At 39.7% G+C, this 21,258-nt stretch overlaps 1 protein-coding gene across 3 annotated transcripts in view; it reads left to right on the top strand.

Annotated features, from left to right (window-relative positions):
• Positions 1-21,258, top strand: part of NELL1 (neural EGFL like 1) — a 296,603-nt gene that overhangs the window by 262,198 nt on the left and 13,147 nt on the right. Inside the window, exon 16 of one of the 3 annotated variants that reach the window (XM_061355044.1) lies at positions 14,978-15,052. The exons of 1 other annotated variant lie outside the window; for it this stretch is intronic. In XM_061355044.1, coding sequence (XP_061211028.1) covers positions 14,978-15,052 — 75 coding nt within the window. Of the gene's footprint in view, positions 1-14,911; positions 15,053-21,258 lie in introns of all 3 variants that reach the window. One more of the 3 variants, XM_061355043.1, reaches the window with a different exon arrangement.

Raw genomic sequence — 21,258 nt, forward strand, 5'->3', positions numbered from 1 at the left:
TTCCTTTGAATCCTGTTCGCTATTTTAATGGCTCTTACTGGAGGAAGCAATTAAAAAAAATTTTTTTTTTAATTAAAAGTCATAGTTACCCTGAAAAATAAATGCAAAAATATTCAGTTCTTCCCAGGAAGCCCAGTTCTTACCTTGTGTCTATGGCATGATTTTCACAATTTCAAAAGAGGCACTTCTAACTAAAAGCAGTATAAATGAAGGTAAAAATTTAAACTTTGAGAAAGGCTATGAAGTATGAAAGCTATTAAAGCAGTTCAGAAGATTCTAGTCTAACCTTAGAAAAGGAGTGCTTAGGCCAAAAACTCTGTTGCAGAGGTCTTTTTAAAAGAAGAATTCTAATGAGGGATGAACGATCACTGCCATCAGCAAGAAGGCAGAGAGCTTGCTCGTGATTAGCCAGCAGAGCAAGTTTGGGTTGTTTGGCTTTGGAAGGGTGAGAATAATTTTCCCACCTGGGAAAACTGGGATAGTCTGAGCAACCAAAAATCAGCCTACCTGGGACAAAGCCTCAGAGTTTCCAACAAAAGGTACTGAATACCTCCTTGTCCCTAGATTATAGCTTTTTGAGCTCTGCTTTGGACCTGAACTTTATATTCCATACCAGAAGAAAAAAAAAAAAAAAAAAGATGGGATGGGTGGTAAGGAAAAAGGAAAGGTGTAAAAATGGCTAAAGATAAAATAAAAAACAGGCAAGGACTTATTGTAAAACTTATCTCCCTTAAAGTATTGTTAGAAGTACTGTTTTCATATGTTTCAAACTGTTTCTTCCATCCAGTGTCTCCCACTGGACCATTAAAGAGACCAAAAGAGCCCCAGTAGCTTACTTGCCTCCATGGCAGCCAAACAACACTGCCCTGGAGAGGATCTAATTCATCTTCAATTTGCTGAGCAAACAGCCTCACAAGGGTTCTGTGGAGCCCTTCCTCGTAGCTGATGTGCTCTTGTTACAGTTGTTATTGCTTCTAGTGCAAAAATGCCACAGCTGAAAACATCCCATCTCAAGAGGACACGTCTAAAGAGGAGGCCAGTGACAACTGAGCTACAAGCGGAGAGGAAAGTGAAGGAACATGAAATAGACCTTTAAAATGCTTCTTTTGGCCAGGGAGGAGGAGACAGCTGCCTGGAGAAAACCAGTCCGAGGGAGACAGCTGCTCTGTCGCAACTGCAGCACATAAAAGAGGAGGAATTTTTCGGCCTGGGGCTATATTAACAGGAGTACAGCCAGGAGACTGAAAACAGTGATTATCCCTTTACTCAGTACTCATGAGGCCACATCTGGGATATTGTTTTGTCATCGCAAAACCATCGGTAACTTGCAGGTTGATCAGCACAAAGCCTTCAGGGTGATCAGCACTGGAGCAGTTGCTCTGTGAGGGAGGCTGAAGAATGGGCCTTGTTCAGCCTGGAGAAGGCACAGCTTCAAGGGGACTTGACAGCAGCTCCCCAGCACCTTCAGGAAGTTACTGAGGAGAAGGAGCTGGGCTTTTTACAGGAGTGTGGGGGGTGCAAAAGGCAAATTTGAAGAAGAGAGATTGCAACCTTTCCCCATGGGAAAAGCCCAGGGAGGTTGTGTGGTTTCTGTCCTTGGAGGTGTTCGAGATCTGCCTGGATGCAGCTCTGAGCAGACTGGTTTGCCCTCATGGCAGGCCCTGCTGCGTGCAGCAGCTCAAACCAGAGGCCTTTTGACACCCCAGCCAGCCCAAGTTAGTCTGGGATTCTGATGAATGATTTAGATTTACAACCCCCTTCAGCACAGTTGTCACTGGTTCCTCTTCATGTAGATGGTCACATCATCACGTGAAAATAGAATTTGTCTTACCCTGTTTTAATGGGAGAGGTTCTGGCTGGCTGCTTTTGAGGTACTCAGCTAAACTACTTGTTATAGTCAGTGGCAAGAAATAGGTATTTCTAATGCACGATGAGTCTTCTCCTAAGGAGGCATTTGAAGTAGGTGTTCAATGAATTGCAGCCTGAAAGCACCCAACTCTCATTGATGATAAATGGGGACCAGATAACTGTCTGTAAGATGTACATTTAGATGACATTGAAGACATCTGAAACTGGGTGAGATGTGTCTCACTCTCTTACTATTTTTGCTTGAAGGGGTTTTAATGTCTTTTGTGGAAATCAAGATTGTTGTGGGAATATAGGTTGCAATTAATTCTCTGTGGCTTACTTGAATTGAATAGGATGAGCAACAGGCGATTGTCATCAGTTGGAAATTTGGACCTTCAGGAGTTATTTTAAAACTCAGGAACAGATTTGTCTTTGCTCTAACTAGAGGACAGCAGGATAATGTCATCCTGCTCCCCTTTTTTCATTTCTTTTTTTCTTTTTCAAAGGCAAAAGGGCCGCACATACCATTTGGTATCTGACTGCTAGCCAATGGCACTGTAATAAAATAGATAACTCTTAGTTTAATGTTCACCTTTCCATAGGAAGGAAATGTCATTGAAAGGTAGGTATCAGTGTACTAGGAATGCAAGTGTTTTATTTTGAGGTCAAAATCAAAGTAACTGAAGAAAAAGGGAGGATTGTGGATTTGACTGATTATGTTCCTGTGAGCTCCTAACAATCCTGTGTTTGCTCAGTAATTCTGGTTCTTTCTTACCTACTCTTCAAAGAGGCAGAGCAGACCAGAGTGCAGGAGGACTGTAAATACTCCCTTATTATTCTATTATTCTAATTCCTCTTACTACTATTGAGCAGTCATCTATTTTAAAGTGGCCATTTGCCTAAGCCACTGTCAAGGATCTTTTCTTACTGACTCTCAAGTGATTTAAAATTTACAGAGTGAGATATGTTTGGTGCTTTCGTATGGCCCTAAGAACAATTTCCACTTTCCAATGTGTGTTAGGTCATGCTTCCTATTGTGGAAAAGCTTCCTCTCCAGCCCTTTTTTGCTCATATCCTCTGATGTTCAACGCTACACCACCACTGCTGTTGTCTTTCTATATGATACGTCACAGTCATCGTGTTGTCTGGTGCAGCTCACCTTACCCAGTCTTTGATCTGGATCTAATGTGCATGATGGAGACTGTAGTCTTCATAGAAAGATTACGTGGACCTTGTGTGAAAAGGAGCATGCCTTGTGCAATTAAAGGAAAAAGTCTAAAGGAAACAGTATAAATGCTCTGTTTGCAGTGATTTGTTTTTATTCCTCAAAAGTAGTTTTCCTCTTACATGCATAAATACACGTAGGACAGGTTTTTTTGAGAGGTGCCCACTTTTCTGAATACTTAGTGTTGTGATGTCCTGTGTGCCGCGTATTAAACTCATTTCACTGATAATGAAGCTCTGAAGCTGAGACTGCATACACAGGTATGCCCATATAAAAACTCTGTAAACTGACAACGTTGTGTATGTTCATTCATTAATCTGCATACCATCTGAAGTATATCCTGACAAGCTATTAAAGATTTCTGTAGATTTTGTTTATAAATAAACACAAGTGCAGAGCAACTTTTCAAGATCAAACACAGAGGCAATAGTAGCACCAGTGTTAAACCTCATGCAGTCCTTGCTTGTAATCCTCAGTTTACTCTTCTAGCCAGATACACTGAGTCCTAGGAGCCACTCAAACCCTCCAAGCACTAATATTTAGCTCATGTAGCTGTCTGAGATTCTAGAAAGCTCAAAATGATCCTTGTAGTACAATAAAAGCTAGTTTTGGATGCCAGCATTTGCAGAACAGTTACATAGGTGAGTGCATTTTAAGGGAGTAAATTATGTTGTGGTATTCAAATAGCAAAAGCAACTATTATGAGAAACTCCTACCTTTGGAAATGCTGTTGAAAATCAATTACATTCAACTTGGGTATAATAAAACTTACTTAATTCAAAGAAAAGGGGGGCACAAAACCAATTTGGATAAGTATGTGTTTTTAATGAGTGGAGATATTATTCATGCAATAAGCAGTCATGACGGTATTTTCATCCTGAATTTGCACATAATCAACTAAAACCAGGGGGTTTTGTATATTTACTTTTTTTCAAAGTATTGTAATATGACCTAATACTTCGGAAGTATTTTGAGATCACAGGATGACAGATGGTATGGAAGTGCAATGCATTTATTAGTATTATTAACAGCTGATGAGTTCCCTGTCTTTTCTTTCAGGATTTTCTTCTTATTTCAGTTGCACATTTTTAATTGCTTAGTGAAATGATGTAGTCGTATCTCAGAGTTTGTTTAATTGGAATTATTGATGTCTGAAGCAGCACCCAGGCTGGGAAAACTGGGCTGTGATCAAAGCCTGCAAGTAATGGTTTAGTGAAGTTAAGAATTCAGTCTCTAATTAAAAAATGAAAGAGGGAGCGTGGTTTTCAAAGTGCTTGTTTTCTGCTAAGGAAACAGTCGCTTCTTATTTATTCAGAAATACTTATTGCAGTGTTTAAAAAGAAGGGTAACAATAATGACTGAAGCTTTCAATCCTGAGAATCTGTTTTTTCACCTGCAGCACGGTTCTTTCATACCTGCTGGTGTACTTTATTCTGCTTAGTTATATAAGCTGCATGTAGAAAAAGGAATTCATTTTCAGATGGGCTTCAATATTTGTGAATAGTTCATTTTTTGTAATGGAAACCAAGAATTTTGGATCTTCAAGGGGCTAGTTTCTTTAACTTGACTGAAAGCACAGCTCAATGTTTGCAGTTTTTAAATGTGTTCTTTAGAACAATAGATTTAATATTTAAATTAATTCTGATCTGAGTATGACCTTCTGAAAGTCCGTATCTCGGCTCATTGATGTCTGAGGATGCACAGGACAGTTGTGGAGCATCTCTAAGTCAGGTGGGATGAATCCTTCATTCTGAACATGTCAGTGGGATGTTTGGACTGCTGTTTGTTTAGCAAATTCTCATAGATCTTTTACAACATTTTGACTTATAATTTTGTGCAGTGGAATATGGTGCTGCCCAAGTTACCTGGGAAAGCACACTTTATTCACATTTCTCAGACTTACTGGGTTGTGTGTGGGGAATCACAGGAGCAAACTGCTTTTATGGCTGTGCACATGACATGATGGGGTTAGGAACCTGGGTGAACGTAACTACACTGGAGGGTCGAGTGACAGACAGAAGATACTGGGTCCAGAGGTAGTTCAAGCAGACCAAAACAGAGATGACTTTTACTTGCATTATGAACAGAAGGAGATAGGCCAAGTGATGCAGGAGTGTTATTTTTAATTCTTAAACAACCATTTTTCTGTTTAGTTGTTATTTTTTTGTGTTGGGTCTTTTTGTGCACCCATCTCATTATCAGAAATAAGTATATGTATTCCCAGAGATATGAGGATCTTCCACTGAATGAGAGCAGTTGCAATCCAACATGCTGTGTCGAAGACCCACCACAGATTTCATCCTCTTTTTGAAACCCTTCATACGTTCTCCAAAAGAATTAATTTTTACCATTTGCACAGTGTTGATCAGCACTTCCTGAACCATCTTCATCCCTGATGAAGGCTGCAGAGAGCTTTGCATCATTCCGCTTGCAATCTCAAGAGCTCTTTTTACACTGCTTGTTTCAGGATTTGCTTCCTTGGGAGGGTTTATTACTGTATGAATGAAAATGGTTTTCTGAAGCTGTTAATCATTGCAGGATTAAAAAAGACTAATTGAGAATATTTCTCATTATTATTAAACTCTCAGGGGTGCCATAGGGCCATGCACAATCTCATAATGGAAACCTGCAATTTGCCTTTGCTTCTTGTGCCCTTTGGCTCAGTGGTACACACGTACATTTTAGGGAGAATGGCCAACATTCCCCCACCCCAGCCACAGGGAAGAAAATGTGCTTTTTATCATTCGTCAGCTGCTGCCTCCTGTTAGCAGTGAGATTGTTTTGACAAGTGTTATTTTGTCTGAACCATATTTGATTATGGAAGGGCACAAACTAATCAAAAGGACTTCCTATGTTGTGAACTCTTGGGCTGCAGTATAATCTTCCCAATGAAGTGGAGGGGGACTCATCATGTGAACCAGTTTGAAATTGGTTGAGGCAAATCACTGAACAGTGTATGGTAGGGAACATTTATTCTCTGTCACAGGATGTGCTAGATAAGGGTAATAGGCTATTTCTATGACTCTTTGATGTTGAACTTGAGCATTTCAGGTGCTAGGTAGAGTGATATATTGGTTATGCACTGTACCTAAAGATTGTGCTTGAAGTAGCCTGCTAACATTGGATAATAATGATAAGGCTCATCAGCGAAGCTTTTATACCTAGAGCCAGTGTCACCAGAATGATTCTTTCTGTGCAATGCACTGAATTGCAGACAGTTAGGATGTTGGGTAGAAAATGCTGTTTGTCAGTGTCCAATTTTATGAGAGGTTACATTGATCTTTTGTAGCTCTGATGAACCAATTTTCAGCCTGCATCCAGTTTACTTCAGCGGTTTTCTTTGCAGTGAGCATTCATTCCAAGACGGAATCAGGGAGCATCACAACAGCTGAGGTTGAAGGGGACCACTGAGAGGTGATCTAGTCCAACCCTGCTGCTCAGGCAGGGCCAGCCAGAGCCAGTTGCCCAGGACCATGTCCAGATGTTTTTTTAATATCTCCAAGGATGGAAATTCCACCACTTCTCTGGACAACCTGTGCATTTGGTCGCTCTTGCAATAAAAGTGCTTCCTGATGTTCAGACTGATACCCCCATGTGTTTCAGTCTGTGCTCATTGCCTCTGGTCCTGTTACTGGCCTCCACTGAAAAGAGCCTGGCTCTGTCCTCTTTGCACCCACCCTGCACATACTTATATGCATTGGTAAGAGCTCCCTGAGCCTTTACCTCTCCAGGCTGAACAGTCCCAGATCTCTCAGCTTTTCTTCATGTGACATGCTCCAGATTCATAATCATCCTTGCACCCTTCAATGAAGTCTTTTCAATATGACCATGTCTCTCTTGTACTGGGAAGACCAGAACTGGACCCAGCATTCCACATGTGGCCTGACCAGTGCTTAGCAGAGGGGAAGGATCACTTCCCTCGACCTGTTGGCAATAGTTTGTCCCATGCAGCTGAAGATACCATTCGCCTTCTTAGCAGTAGGGCCATCTTGATGGTTCATGTTCAATTTGGTGTCCACCAGCACTCCCAGATCCTTTTTTGCTAAGCTGCTTTCTAGCTGGCTGCCTTCCATCAACTCTTTTGTTTTAACATAAATTGCTCTTAGGTAGCTCTTCTTAAATGCTGTGGTATTGGAATGTGCAAACTTACAATTGCAGCAAGCCAAAATCAATTGTCAAAATTGGTTTTTATTCTCATTGATATATTAATCTAATCTGTTTATCAGCTATTTAATATATTTTTCCACACAGATTTCCTGAAATGTAATTCTGCAATCTGTAATATGCTTTTAGTATGGTCTTACCAGACAGCAGTTATTTTAATTTACAGCAGTTATGCTTTGAACTGGATTAAAGCAGCTTTATGCATAAAAATCCTGTTCTGTTTGGAATATATTTGAACTTTTTTATTTTCCTTTAAATCTACATAATCCGTTCTGTGTACCTCTGTGTTCTGAGGGCTTCACTGATTCCAACCTATTGACATGACAGACCTCTCCTGTTGATCTTGTTCTTTCATTTTATTCTAGTATGAGTATCTAATATTCTGAATGGCTTCTTATGTGTAATATATGCAGATACAACTCCAGTGTCAGAATTCAATTCAATTAGTAATCAGGGGTGAAGATACTGAAGATACTTCAAAAACAAAGCCCATGTTCATAGGTCTTGAGAGGAGTGAAGGTTGGCCTTGCCCATACCTGGTTATTTAAGAACATCTATATAGGAAGTAGAAAAATGGTGGCCTAAATGATAGGGTGGTGGGCTGGAATTTCATAACTGAGGAGCTTTTCACACACTGGCTTTGGGCAACTTTGGACATTTGGCTGCACATGTCTGCCTTAGTTATCTTACCTGTAAGTTGCACGTGATATCTCTCTAATGGACTGTAGAAAACAATATAAACAACCACCACCTTACCAGTGGTCTGCTATTGACTTTCTGTATAGAAATGCTACCAGAGTGATTTACATGTGTCACCTTTAGCGTGGAGACTATTTATACCTAAATAGATAGGAAAATAGTCAATTCAGAGTTCTGACAATGCACTCTGGTACATTTAGGAAGAACATAATGTCAAAAGAGTATGAGAGGAGCATTGCTGGAGAACTGGGGGGATGTTGCCAGCAGGTACAAGGTACTAGTAGCCAATGAGCTGAACTTTTGTCTTGAATTGTAAGTCATCAGTCCAGCAACAGCAGGAGCTGGCAAACCAAAACCTCCCTCCAAGTCAGCTCCATCAAGCATGACAGCAGTATTCTTCCAAAGCATGGGAAAAGTCGAAATAAAGTGTCAGGGTGAAGTGATTCGAGAGACATGCAGACTGTAAGCCTCAAATTGGCAGAAAGTCTCTGCCTCAGTTTGAAACTTAACCTACTAATTGTGAAGTTGGTCCGTCTGTTTCTGACTGGTGGAGTGATAATTAAAATCCTCTTTGCAACAGAAACTCAAATGCAACTCTAAATATGACATACTTCTTCACCCTGTGTAGTTTATTCCTGCCATGTTTCCCACTGAGGAGCCTGGCTGCAGTTCTGATTTCCTACATCACCCATCAAGCTTTAAATGTGAAAATAAAACCCTCTTGTTTCAACTTCAGTTATGAAGTGACATTTATTGGAACCATCCAGGATCTTTAGGCTGCATACTCCAAGTGTGCTGTGTATTTAGCATATAAATACACAAATATGAGGGTGTGAGAGAGACGGGCACTAAACTGACAACGGCATCATCCTGGAGTGTGTATTAAAAATGAATTTCATTCAGTAAATTAGATGTTATAAATTAAAAGAATTAATCTTAAAAATTGCTGGTACAACTAGGCTGTGTTATTATTCTGATACTAATTTAGTTCCATTTATTCTTGTTAAACTCATAATTCTAAATTTGCACATGAGTTTCAGATGATTAAAAATCTTGGTAACACCAACCAGAATTACACAATAAAGCATGTTACAGCTGTTCATTAATTATAATGTGTAGTGGGCACACCTTTCATCCCTGAAAGCCATTTAGGACCATTAAAAATGTTGTGTGGGTTTGATTATTCATGAATTTAAGTTGTATTCACTATCTCAACACATTTAAAGTTTCATGGTTTACTGCTGTGTCCTCAAAGTAGAAAAATGGGCCTAAGCCTGTAGCATTTTTTCAAGCCAAACTCTTCCTACCTGAGAAGGAATTGCAAAGGCCAATCTAAATATAATGCAATTAAAATCTGTCTGTGCTAACAGCCGTGACTGCTGAGAGGAATATGCTATTTGGTGCTGATTGTTTGCCCAAAATCTTCTAATGAGTTAAAATGGAAGTAATTAAAAAGAGGCCAAATGTCAAGGGAAAATTTCCTGAGCAAGTATTCCAAAGCCCGTTATTGGGTTCAGTCAGAGAGAAGGGGAATCTGTGTCACACTTAAAGCTCTGAGACAAAGAAGGGATGATTAGAAATGTTGCTAGATAAGGCTTAGGCTTTCCTATCTTTTCTGGTTTTAGTATCTCTGTAGTCTTAAGAATGAACTGGCCCCACAAGCAAGAGTTGTGAGTCATTATTCATAGGTAACTAAATTATATGCTTATCTATGTTGTTCTATGTCACCATTTGTTTCATAGCTCAGTGGCTGTACTGTTGTCATATCACCGGTATCCCAGGCATGCTGGGTTGTAGACCCACAGTGGTGTAGCCTCTTCTAGTTCACACTGGGCAAACCTGCCAGATCATGCAGGCAGCCAGTGTCTGTGGATTTGTGCTTTTATTCTGTATGTTCACAAATAAATGCAGGCCCTTCTGGATAACCATAGCCAACTGTCAAAGCTAATGTAGAGATCTGCTTGTATAGCCAGTAGAAGAATTAATAATAAAGGATCAAATTCAGCCTTTATATCAGTTTATGTAAAACAGTAGAATTATTATTCACTCACATGAACTGAATTTGTCATAAAGAGAGGCAGGGGAAGGCTTTTCTTTTAGAGAGAGAATTTCTCATCTCTGCTCATCCAAAGTAGTTGTCTTTGCTTTCATGGTTTATTTGAAGTATTTGAATGACTCCTTTGCAGCAGGGAAGCTGTTTTCACAGTGCTGTCAGTGACAACCCTTTCTTGCTATCTCTGTCTCGTGGAAGTGAGGCTCATGCGAGAACAGGAGGTGGGAAAAGGTTGTACTTTATGTGTAACTTATGCCTCGGTTGGCTGGCTGAATTTTTCTGGTAGTTTTATGTTGAAGAAAAATCCTCCAGTGTGGAAACCAAAGCTCTGATGCTCTGGAACTACTAGAGTTAACTGTCAGGGTATGATTTTAATCCAGGAAGCTTAAGACTGGGTGCTCCTTTCTTGTTAGTACAAGCTTTTCCTGCTTATAGGTCTCCTGATCAATAGAGAGCTAAAGATAAGGATCTAATATTTTTTCTCTTGAAAAAGAGCACAGTGAGGGTTTGATGAACAGACACTTTTATAATAAAACTGCCTCACTGAAGCTGTCGATTGCCAGCAATTACGTGACACTGAACTGTTTTTCTTTCATTATTATCACTCAGTGACTTAAATGTGATGAGGCATTAGAAAGGATTGAATTATTTTAATTTTACTTTTTCACTGAATTCTGAATCCATTGTGTTTTATTTTGAGGTAAATTATCCTATTTTTCTTGTCTGCATAAATACCTTTATGAATAATGCAAGAAGCTAGGATGCTAAAAGTAAAAATTACAGACCTGTCCTTGAAGGACAGGATTAACATCCTGTAATAACTTATTCAAAACCAACTGGTGCCTTTACAACACAAAATATGCCCTTTTTGAGCTTTTGCAAAGCCATAGTAGTGGAGCTTTGCCAGATCCATTAATACTTCTGTACTAATTATAGTCACATAGGTGAGTGGGATAAAAGCAGGCAATTGGAATGGTCTGTACTGGATTTCCTTTTGCATGGACCTTGTAAGAAGGCTTGAATGGGAAAAACCTGCTAAAATAGGTCCATGGGGGTAAGAGCAGCAATGTCTTATGTTGAATTACAGCTAGAAGTGACAGATATTACACTTAATGCAAAGGTAGTGCAGATATTTACCCGAAGACTACAGAGGCAGGTTAAGGTTACGGAAAATTGTCAGCTCCTAAGGAAATACTAACCTGCCTGTTCCAGTTTAGACTGTCTAGCTTTTAATGCCAGTATACAGAAAGCCCACACAAATTTGGTAATTGGTAATATGTTTTCACTGACTGTGAGCAGGGCTTAGCCATGTGGGAGAACAAGGTGAAGAAGATGTACATGTACAAACCAAGGCTCCTCCATCCATGGCAAGAATCTGTGAGAGGGCAGAGCCTGAAGCCCTGACAGCCATGTTCTCACTTGAGCATTGAGGGGGAACAAGACCTAAAACATGGGAACACAGCCAGAAAATGTGCACCCATTGTTTCCTCTTGCCTGTGCCATTACAGTCTTTCTGAACAGTTTTTTCTGTGCTCCTTTGAAGAATGGTGATTATTTTTATGCTGCTTTCACTGTCAGGTCAGAGGTATATGCTTTCATTTCAGCTTAACGTAACTTTATGGAGGAAGTATATATAGTGTATTGTGGTAAGCACCTGCACCCATAAAACACACAAATAGTACATATATAGCTCAAATTCTATAGCAAAACCCCAAACAGACAGGAAGATATTAATCCTGATGCATGTATGCAAATACAGTGCCAGGATCTAAAGGTGGAAAAGCCAAGATGAAGAAAGATTAATTGATTCCATTATATATAGCAACATCTTCCTATGCAAAAAAAAAAAATCCTCAAAAAGATGTTTTCAAAAGCCATGGTATGTCCAGATGGAAATGATGTATTAAGTGTACTATGTAATGTTGCGGTGTCTGACAAACTATTTTATAAAGCTGTTATTTGCAGTTGCCTCTTGGTATTGCAAGCACCTTAAATGCTTCTGAATTTCTAAAACAAATCCATAATGTTTTCCTATACTTGCAAAGTTACATTTGTATGTATGTTGCAAATAATGCACAGCATCACAGAAGCTTACAGATCTAGTCATATCATTTTCTCCCTTTTAGTGTTTATGTACATCATTTTAAGCACAGCAATAAGCAACTGTGAGGTATTAGACAAGTAGGGAAGCCACTAATGGTTTTCCTTGTTTCATGCTCTTCATGCATATTGTATTACATGGTGCTCCTAAAGACTTGTTGCCAAAGAAATACTAACTTGATGCAGAAGCAGCGAGCGTTGCTTCTGCCTTCTCTTCCCTGTACCATCACACACACATGGATTCGGGAGGAGGCTGGGCTGTGGAGCACGAAGGTGCTCTGGTTTTAACCTGGAGGGGAGCAGGGCACCTCCTGTAAGCTGGGAATGACTCTGGGGGAGGAGAACAGATAGCAGGGAGAAGCTTGACATGGTTTTTGCTAGTTGCTTCTGTATTGGTAGTGTCTCCCATGGCAGATCTTCCCAAAGCAGCCTGCACAGCACCTGCTTTTCCTTTACCCTCTGCCCGGCATGAGCAGTGCAGTGCTGGTGTAACTCCATTGGCTTGAGGAGGTCAAGGAAGTAAAAAGGAAGAACCTCTGCAACTGAAAGCGAGTCCCATTTTTACAGCTCTGCTGGTTTAAGAAGTTGGTTTGTGTTTCCCCAAACGTCACCAGACAAAAGCTATGGATGGGTACAGTACTGCCACAATCAAGTCATCTAGCCTTGAAATAGTACTGTGTGTTATTTTATTCTTCTGACATAATTGCAAGAGGCTTTAGCTGATGCTGCTCTTCCACTGTGTAAACTGCTTCTTAGTTTTGGTATCCTGGCAGACAGGCTGTCTGAAAAGTAATTACCAGTCAATTAGCATCCTATACCAGGAGCCTAAATCTAATACACTTTCCAAAGGGCTTAAGTTTAGAAATGAACTGTAAGAAAACACTATTGATTTTGTAAATGAAAAATGCAGAATTGAATGGATAGAGGTCCAGTGCAGAACTGACCCAAGGAAGCAATCTTTAAACAGGAATATTCTCTGATTCAACACTGGGAAAGTAAAGAAAACAAGAAGAAGGATTCATTTTCAGTTGATCTGCAATAGCAAAGTCATTCACTTTCCAAATAGGATTAAACTTGTTCCTTCAGCCATGACATGTGAAAAGATCATGGTTATAAGTTCTGTTTGCTGTAATGAATTGAAAGTGTCTGAGTTTGTGAGCAGCACTCCTTGTTGATGGACAGCTAGATTTGAGGAGGGTTTTAACACTAAAATTAGCTTCTACTAAACAAAAAGTACAGAAAAGGTGGCAGCAGTGACAGACTTAAAAGCATTAAAAAAGCTTTATTGTTAGATGGAAACTGAGTACAGCTAGAAATAAATAGTGGTTATAGCCCTGTTATGTAGATAACTTGCCTCATTCCTGAGTGAGGGTGAGCACAAAACTGGAAAACAGCATTTCTTTAGGTTTCTCAATCATGTTTCAACAAGAATAAATATTACATAAATGAGGAAAAATCGAGCTTTTCTGTGGTGTTGCCTTTAATATGTAAGAAAATGGACTTGAAGGAGACTTCACTGGAATCATTTTCAACATACATCAATGTGTCTCCACTGCTGTCCGTGAAACCACATTGGTGTATTTTGTAAATTGAGATAAAAGCTGTGCTCTGGAGTTACTTAATAACCTGAACTCAGTCTTGCATCTTGCATGAAATGTTTGATGCTTGCAGAACTCAGTGCAGTTTAGAAATCTATTTCGCCCAAGTTTATGCATTTGGTGAACAGTTTCAGGCATATTTTAAATGTGCTAATTGCCAAGAACAAAATCTCAGTGGCTGAAAAAGGGCTAATATTTGTGACTAATGTGAGATTCATTTTCACTGATAAGGTACCCAGCTGAACACTGTCCAAGATTTAGGGTAAATAAATATTAGCAAAATATAGTGTGAGCTAAACAGAGGAATGAAAATATAATAGCTTCTTAAATTACCACAAGGTTAACATATAATTAGTTTGCTAATTTAATTACAAACCTACAAATGGCCTGAAAAATGCTCAAAGGAGAGAAGCAGGCAGGTGCCAGCAGGGATTAGCCAGGGTTACTGGTAATTATGAGGTCTCTTAATTGTGTTAGAGACATTTAACAACATCCTTTATAAACCCAGCACGTGTTGAAACTCAGCAGGTTCTTGTCACGCTGCAGCCTTCCCTTGCAGAATTGCTGACATTTGCCTCACTCTTTACCAGCTCCATGTCCTATTGCACCTGGAATGTGGGCTGCTTTTTCTGTTTGTCCCATGCTCTTCTACATGTATGAGGTGCTTATTTTGATCACATGAACAAAAGATATTAAGTCTTGTTTGCAAATCGCTCTGAGCACCTGAAGCACTGGAGAGCTGCCAATATCAGAATCAGAAACATAAATCCTGGAAAAAATGTTTTTTCTTTCCCTGGTGTCCTGGGACAGGCAGTTTGTAAAGCAGGAATATTGCTGAAACTGCCTTTTCAGTGGCGAACCTGCTCTGCGATGCTCTATATGCACAGATAAATGTAACTTCTGGATTAAAAAACCCCCAAACAAACAGAGAACAAAAATCTCCTGCCTGTTTGCTTTGTATTTTAAACAAATTGTGGTGTAAACAAGTGTCTTGTGAGTCTCAGATTCCATGATGTATTGTTGTTCTTTTGTATTGTTATTGTGTGAGTTATGTTTTACATGCCTGCTGTTTGGAACCGTAATAAACCTTGATCCATCTATTAAAGAAAGACTTAAAAAGAAAAAACAACAAGTACAACGTAAAGTAAAATAAAAACCAAACCTAAAGCATTGGTGTCAAAGGCAATTAATTTCCTGGCTGGCTTCTGTTTTTCTCTGAGGCAGATATTGATGAGTGTGCAGAGGGGATCATTGAGTGTCACAACCATTCACGCTGTGTTAACCTCCCAGGGTGGTACCACTGTGAGTGCAGAAGCGGTTTCCATGACAATGGAAGCTACTCTCTATCTGGGGAGTCCTGTGTTGGTAAGCAATGATCAGCAGAGCACTTTCTTTCTTGCCTCTTTCTGCATGGTGTTACAGAGTGACTATTGAGACACTGTCGTGAGCAGTTTTCCTCTGTTTAAGGCTGAAATGAGAATGCAAGCAAGTGTGTCTGTGTTTGTCAGCACCACTGGCCATGTAGTGGGGGTTGTCATTCGAGCTGCATCACAGCTTTGAGTGGTTATTACAGGAAGGAGACAGCAAAAGTGTGACTTAACTGCACTTCACCATTTATCATCATGAGTTGCTGTAAAACCTGAAGTGAAAGTAGGCTTTTTGGGGAGCATCATAGGCCACAAGAGGGGAAGAGCTGGTTTTCCATTTTGTGAGTTCAGAAGAGCGATACGAGAATGCATTTGGGGTCTGTCTGAGTTGCTTTGATTTGTTTGATTTGCTTGGTTTGGCATCTTTGTCATTTTCTTCTAGAATTATGCAAGTGGTATCAAGCTCTTTATGCATCAGATTTGCAGAATAAGGCCCTAAGAGCATGAAGGGTGAGAAATTTGTAAAGGGTGCAGAAGACTTTGTCAGTTGTTTTTGTAGGAGGAGGAAGGATGTTCCGTGAGGACCCACTGCTAACCATACTGACAAATAAATTTCAAACCCTAATGTTTAGTGTAAAGTGGAACTAAGGATTGGTTAAAGTGACAGACAGATAACACTACACATTCTAGCTAAAGCTCTGGTTCTTGAACACTGGCTTCCATCATGTTACAGAGCTCGTTTGCATGCAGAGCATTTAGAGTCAGGGCTAGTGTCATTCACTCAAATTTCATCTGCTTAGCAACAGCATTTTGTCTTGGTATGTTTTACAGACTGTATACTGAAATCCTAGAGGTGAATTTGGGCCACTGCTCTTTGGTGTGTTTTGAAATGCTGCTTCTTTCTCCCTGAAAGAGTGGAATATTAAATAGGTATACAATATTATTGGAGAATAATAAATAGGTGAAGAAGAAAAAATATTAAACTCTCCTCCAAATAATAATAATAACAATAATATTAATATAAAATTATAAGAACAACAACAACATATGAAAATCATGAGGCAGTGGGAGGGAGCACTCAAGTCTCACAGATTGCCTAAAGCCACGGCAGCTGGGTTCTTCTTGTGGGTGCATTTATGTATCTATTGGTTACCCCCTTTCTCTCTGTTTATTTATAGGTGTCTTGGAGCTGAGTCATTGCTTGCAGTGTCTCTGCAGTGCTTCCACAACCTTTAAAAACGACATTTGGGAAGTGTTGGAATACCTCAGTGCTTCTCAAAGCCTTATGCTCATTGACTAGGAGAAAACGGTGGCATTTGTCACCTGGCAAGGAACAAATGTGTAAATCAACAGGTGTGGGGGGAAGGTCATAATATTGCACCAGAGTTTAGGTCATAAGGATGTATGACTTAGCCAGGCAACTTCAAGCTTGGGAAAATGCTTTTATTGTTCACAGTATCAACCAAAGCTTTGGAAAGGAAATACACTTCTCTGGTCATACTTTTATAGACGACGTCATCTTCATAAGGTGATGGTGAGCAGGCTCAAATTAAGGGAACATCTAATTTCCAGCAGTAGCATTTTTATGAGGCACTGGCCTTTCACAATGTCTTTTAAAGAACACTGCTTGCAGACAAAAGACAATTGCCGTACTAAGGTGCTAGCAAAGCTTGCTTGGCCATTAAAACACGGAGCTGGAGTTGCTGGGTTGGCTTTTTTGTTGCTGTTTTTTCTTTTTTAATAGGAGCCTTGCTACACTTGAAGGTAAACAAACAAAAATACTTTATAGACAACTAGGAGTTGTCATATAGTATGTATCCCCGTATTAACTGTTCTCTACTGATACCATACTGGCATACACTGTTTTTTCTCAGCACTAAGTACGTGTTGCCAAATATTGCTGCCCCATAACATAATCATTGAATAAACCCTCACCACTGAATTTTCAGTGATAACCTTTAAGATTATCAGAACCAAAAGGGAAAAACTGGCAAAGAAACGCTGTATTCTGGGAAGTTAATAATGTCCCGCAAAACTCACTTCTACCTACAGCAGAAAAATAAAAGCAAATTAAATTATGCTTTGTAATTTCTCCCTGCCTTTAAGCGAGACACTTCCCGTCTGTACAGTGCTGTCCAAACCCTGGAGTGGAGAATTCCCAATTCCATATTTTTCATGATGTTCCATGTTTCTGAGTCTTTGCATTGTGACTTGCAGGCACAGAAGGAAAAACACCCAAGGCAGCAGTCCCTGTCAGTTGTTGTCTTTTTTTTCTTTTTTGCTGTTAAGAATCAGTGCCAATTTTGTAAGGAAATTTAACTCCTCCCACCAAAACCCACAGACAAAAATACACCTTTTCTTAGAATTAACATGTTGTTTTAGTTCTAGCATTCTTTCTTCTAGAAGATGGCTTATTTCTAGGTCTTGAAGGACCTGCTCTGCTTGCAGGTGCCACTTTAATGCTCCCAGTGATTGCTTCAATGATTGGGGCATCTTTACCACGATACGCTGGCAGAGCCAACAGCCACGTTTGCAATTTAGCAATATATTCTGCCTCGATAGATTCACCCCAAGTCAAAGAGCATTAACATGCCACCAAAGCAATCTTTTGGCTTTCTGGATATTGTCCTCCTGAATAATATTGCAATTCCTAAGTTACAGCTTCTGTTCTTCCCAGAACAGGAAGATTCGGATCAATGTTAGAAATAGCTTCCTGAATCTTTGCAAAAGGGGGTTTCCAATCTTCCTGAGGATTGTAATAGTCACTAGGTTTGGCAGGAGGAGTTGTTTGAAAAGCATCTAATTGCCTAGCAGTGATCAACGTCTGATTCAAGGCAAATAGTTGTTCCCCAAAACCCCTTTATTAAATCTAAGTAATGATCCCCCAAAGCATGTGAATGTTTCTTGAATCATTATTAAGAAAAGGAGTCAAGACATCTTCAGTATGATCACTGGTTCTATTTCAGGAAAGAGGCCATCAGGAAGTTTTTCAAAACTAGACAAAGGTTGAATAATTACAGGATCCGTATATAAAGGAGAAACAATGCAAATTTCAGTATCACAAGGTACAGCATAAAGCAACAGCAATACAATTGTAAATATACCTTGCTTCCAAGTTCCTATGGATATGTTTGAGGGAGAGACAAAATACACCATGTATTTTGTCCTGCAAGGCTGTAGCCAGATCTCACTGCAGGTTAGAGTAGCTGTTGTGGGGAAAGGAGAGCTTGGATGATGGTGTGACTCACTAGCCTGTGAAAGAAAGGTCTGTGTGCTTTAGTGTCCCACAAAAGTTAGGTACAGCCATGCTTGAGGCTCAAGTCTGAATGGATTTAAAATCAACTGCTGAATCTTTCATATATTCCATAGTGTGCTGTAGTATTGGCTGTTACCTAGATTAGAAAGTGAGAAAAGGAGGTTTGTTCTTAGCTTATTGTGCCCCTTTTCTGTGTAAATCAAAAAGCTAGACCCATTCTTTGAAAATCTTCCTGTGTGCCTGAAAACTGCTTTTCTGTCAATTTGTGTCAGAGTATCCCCAGACCAACTCTAGCACCTGCTGGTTTATGACTTGGTTTTGTTCTGCTCATAGAATTTCTTAAAGCTCCTAATATGAGAGTCTGTGTCTGTGGGTTTTATCCTGCACAGTAAAATTCTCTTTCTTACTTTATTTAGTAAATTCTGATTCTTGTCTTCTTAGAGAAAGGTCTTCCAGGTAATTCTATTTAGTCATTCCTATATTTCTAGAAAGCATCAGTAAATCCTATATTCAGAATCTAATTTACTACACAGTGCTCTTTAATAGACCATTATGCCTCTGTAGCATGAAAGTACTATCATAAAATATTTCCTAACTAAAAGTGAGTCTGTTTAGAAATTTTCCTTGTCTCCATGATGACTCCAAATAACTTCAATTTAGAAACAAGGTAAATACATTAAGTGACAAGTTGCCTGTGAAAAATGATTTATCAAAACAGCGTTTAGTGAACTTCTATATACATTGACTTGGGAGCTCAGCATACATTTTTCACGTTAACATTATACTGTAATGGTTTAATGTACCAGAACAGTTAAAATTAGTACATTAGTAGGATTCTTTCTTCTGCAACAGCTTATCATGATATTACAGAGTACCACACTGCATGACTTGCTTGCACACATTTATTAAGGTGCTGTAGAAAAATAATACCATTAAAACCTGAATAGCCTTGAAAACTAAGCAGTGAAGCTAGTGATTGGTTTGAAATTCCAGTGAAACTGAGTTAACGAACTTGTGTTGATATGGACAGTCATGTTTGTCTCCTACCCCATTCACATACAGTGGCCATGGGACCCCTCATGGTATCTGAGGCAAATTACTTCTTGTTACAGCCAAAAAGAGTGGAAAAAGAAATTGCATCTCTGGGGATTATCTCTGGGGATTCCATTTTGATCCTGACTTCTTGTCTGCCTGTGTTACCAGGCTGTCTTAATGTGCTTTGAGAGTATATTGAGAAACGAGCACATCTCAGGTGGTTTGTTTTCTTTCTTTTCCCATACACAAAATGAGACTAGTTGCACTGGGGCTAAAATACACATGGCCAGTTACTTGTTGCCATACATTTGTTTGAAGCAGCACAGGTTGGGAGTGTAAAAGAATGAGGTTTTATGATAGCCCTGTGCAATGTTTGAGGTGGCATCTCTCAGCAATGATCGCTTTGCTGTTGGCTATACGTTGTTGATAGAAAATAGCATAAAGCTGGCATTGCAAGCAAGTTTCTGATTATGGTAATTTCCAGTATATCCTCACTTTTCCTAGAAAAGGAGCTATATGGGGTGGGAAAGTAAAGCTTTACCACCTCTCCTTGGGAGAATTAATAACTTTTGCCATAGATTATAGAATCATAGAATCATTCACACTGAAGCCCGCTCAAGTTCGTTTTCTCATCGACCAGCACCCCCAGGTCCTTCCCCGCAGGGGTGCTCTGAATCTCTTCTCTGTCCAGCCTGTAGCTGTGCCTGGGATTGCTCTGACCCAGGTGTAGGACCTTGCACTTGGCATGGTTAAACTTCATGAGGTTGCATCAGCCCACCTCAAAAGCGTGTCAAGGTCCCTCTGGATGGCATTCCTTCCCTCCAGTCTATCAACTGAACCACACAGCTTGGTGTCATCGGCAAACTTGCTGAGGGCACACTCAATCCCAACTGAGATTATCTCAATATAATGAATAAGAGTGCAAAGTCCTATTCCACCTGTGAAGATGATACTGTTTTGATGAAAGAATTTACACATACCCCCCAAACTCAAGAGAAGATACGTTATTTTGTGCTGTATGTAGGACAAGGTGCATGGGTAGCTGCAGATCCAACCTTGCATGCGGGCGGACCAGTGCATGGGTAGCTCAAGATCACTCAGGAGGTGACAGTCCTGGTTGGACACTTCCTGATTGCCTAAGCACCCTTTTTTTCCAACCCTTCCCAAATCTTCACTCGCGAAGCCAAGCGATCAATAGGAAAAGACTATTTAGTCCCTTGCTATTTCACATATGTACTTGAGCATTGTTCTTTGAAGTTGCTTGATTTAAAAATGAACATTTCATCTTCCTACCTAGTGTTGTTATAACGGGAAACAAGATTTGTGTACAATTTTGCCTTGCCCATTATTGAATGTTCCAGTTTTGGGCCCACATCTTCCGAGAGCAGCTGTGGAAAAGCAAATGAAACCTGAGGGGAAAGTGAGGAACTTGAGCTGAGCAAGAATTTGAATAATAGAAAAATAATCTATATGCAAGGTATTGTCATTCAGTTTTCATATTCATTAGAAGACATTGGGTTGGACATTTTCAGAATTTTCAACCAGACTAGTTTTCAACAGCTGAGCAGACATATTGATTCCAGTCATTAAGAGAAATTTCACATTAAATATGAGTGTTTTCTTCCATGTTTTGCACAGCTATCTGCATGCTGATCTCATGTTGATCTGAGCAAATCTATTTGATCTCCATTAAACTGAAATACTTTCGTAAGCTAACTGGGAGCTAACAATAGAGGAGAATTTGCCTGGATTTTTTTCTTCCCCACTTCCTCCTCCTTCCACCCAATCTGATTTGAGGCTGAAAAACTGAAAGGAACAAAAACGTGTTACACTTGGAACTTCATTTCCTCATGACTGGGAATATTGGCTGTTTGTTATGACTTTTAGCAATGGAATCAGTGACAAGAAGAAAC

This window comes from Neopsephotus bourkii, unplaced genomic scaffold, assembly GCF_033783945.1.
Source record: "Neopsephotus bourkii isolate Nb327-2 ecotype Australia unplaced genomic scaffold, CSIRO-AGI_Nbou_v1 NB_768, whole genome shotgun sequence".
Lineage (NCBI taxonomy): Eukaryota > Metazoa > Chordata > Aves > Psittaciformes > Psittacidae > Neopsephotus > Neopsephotus bourkii.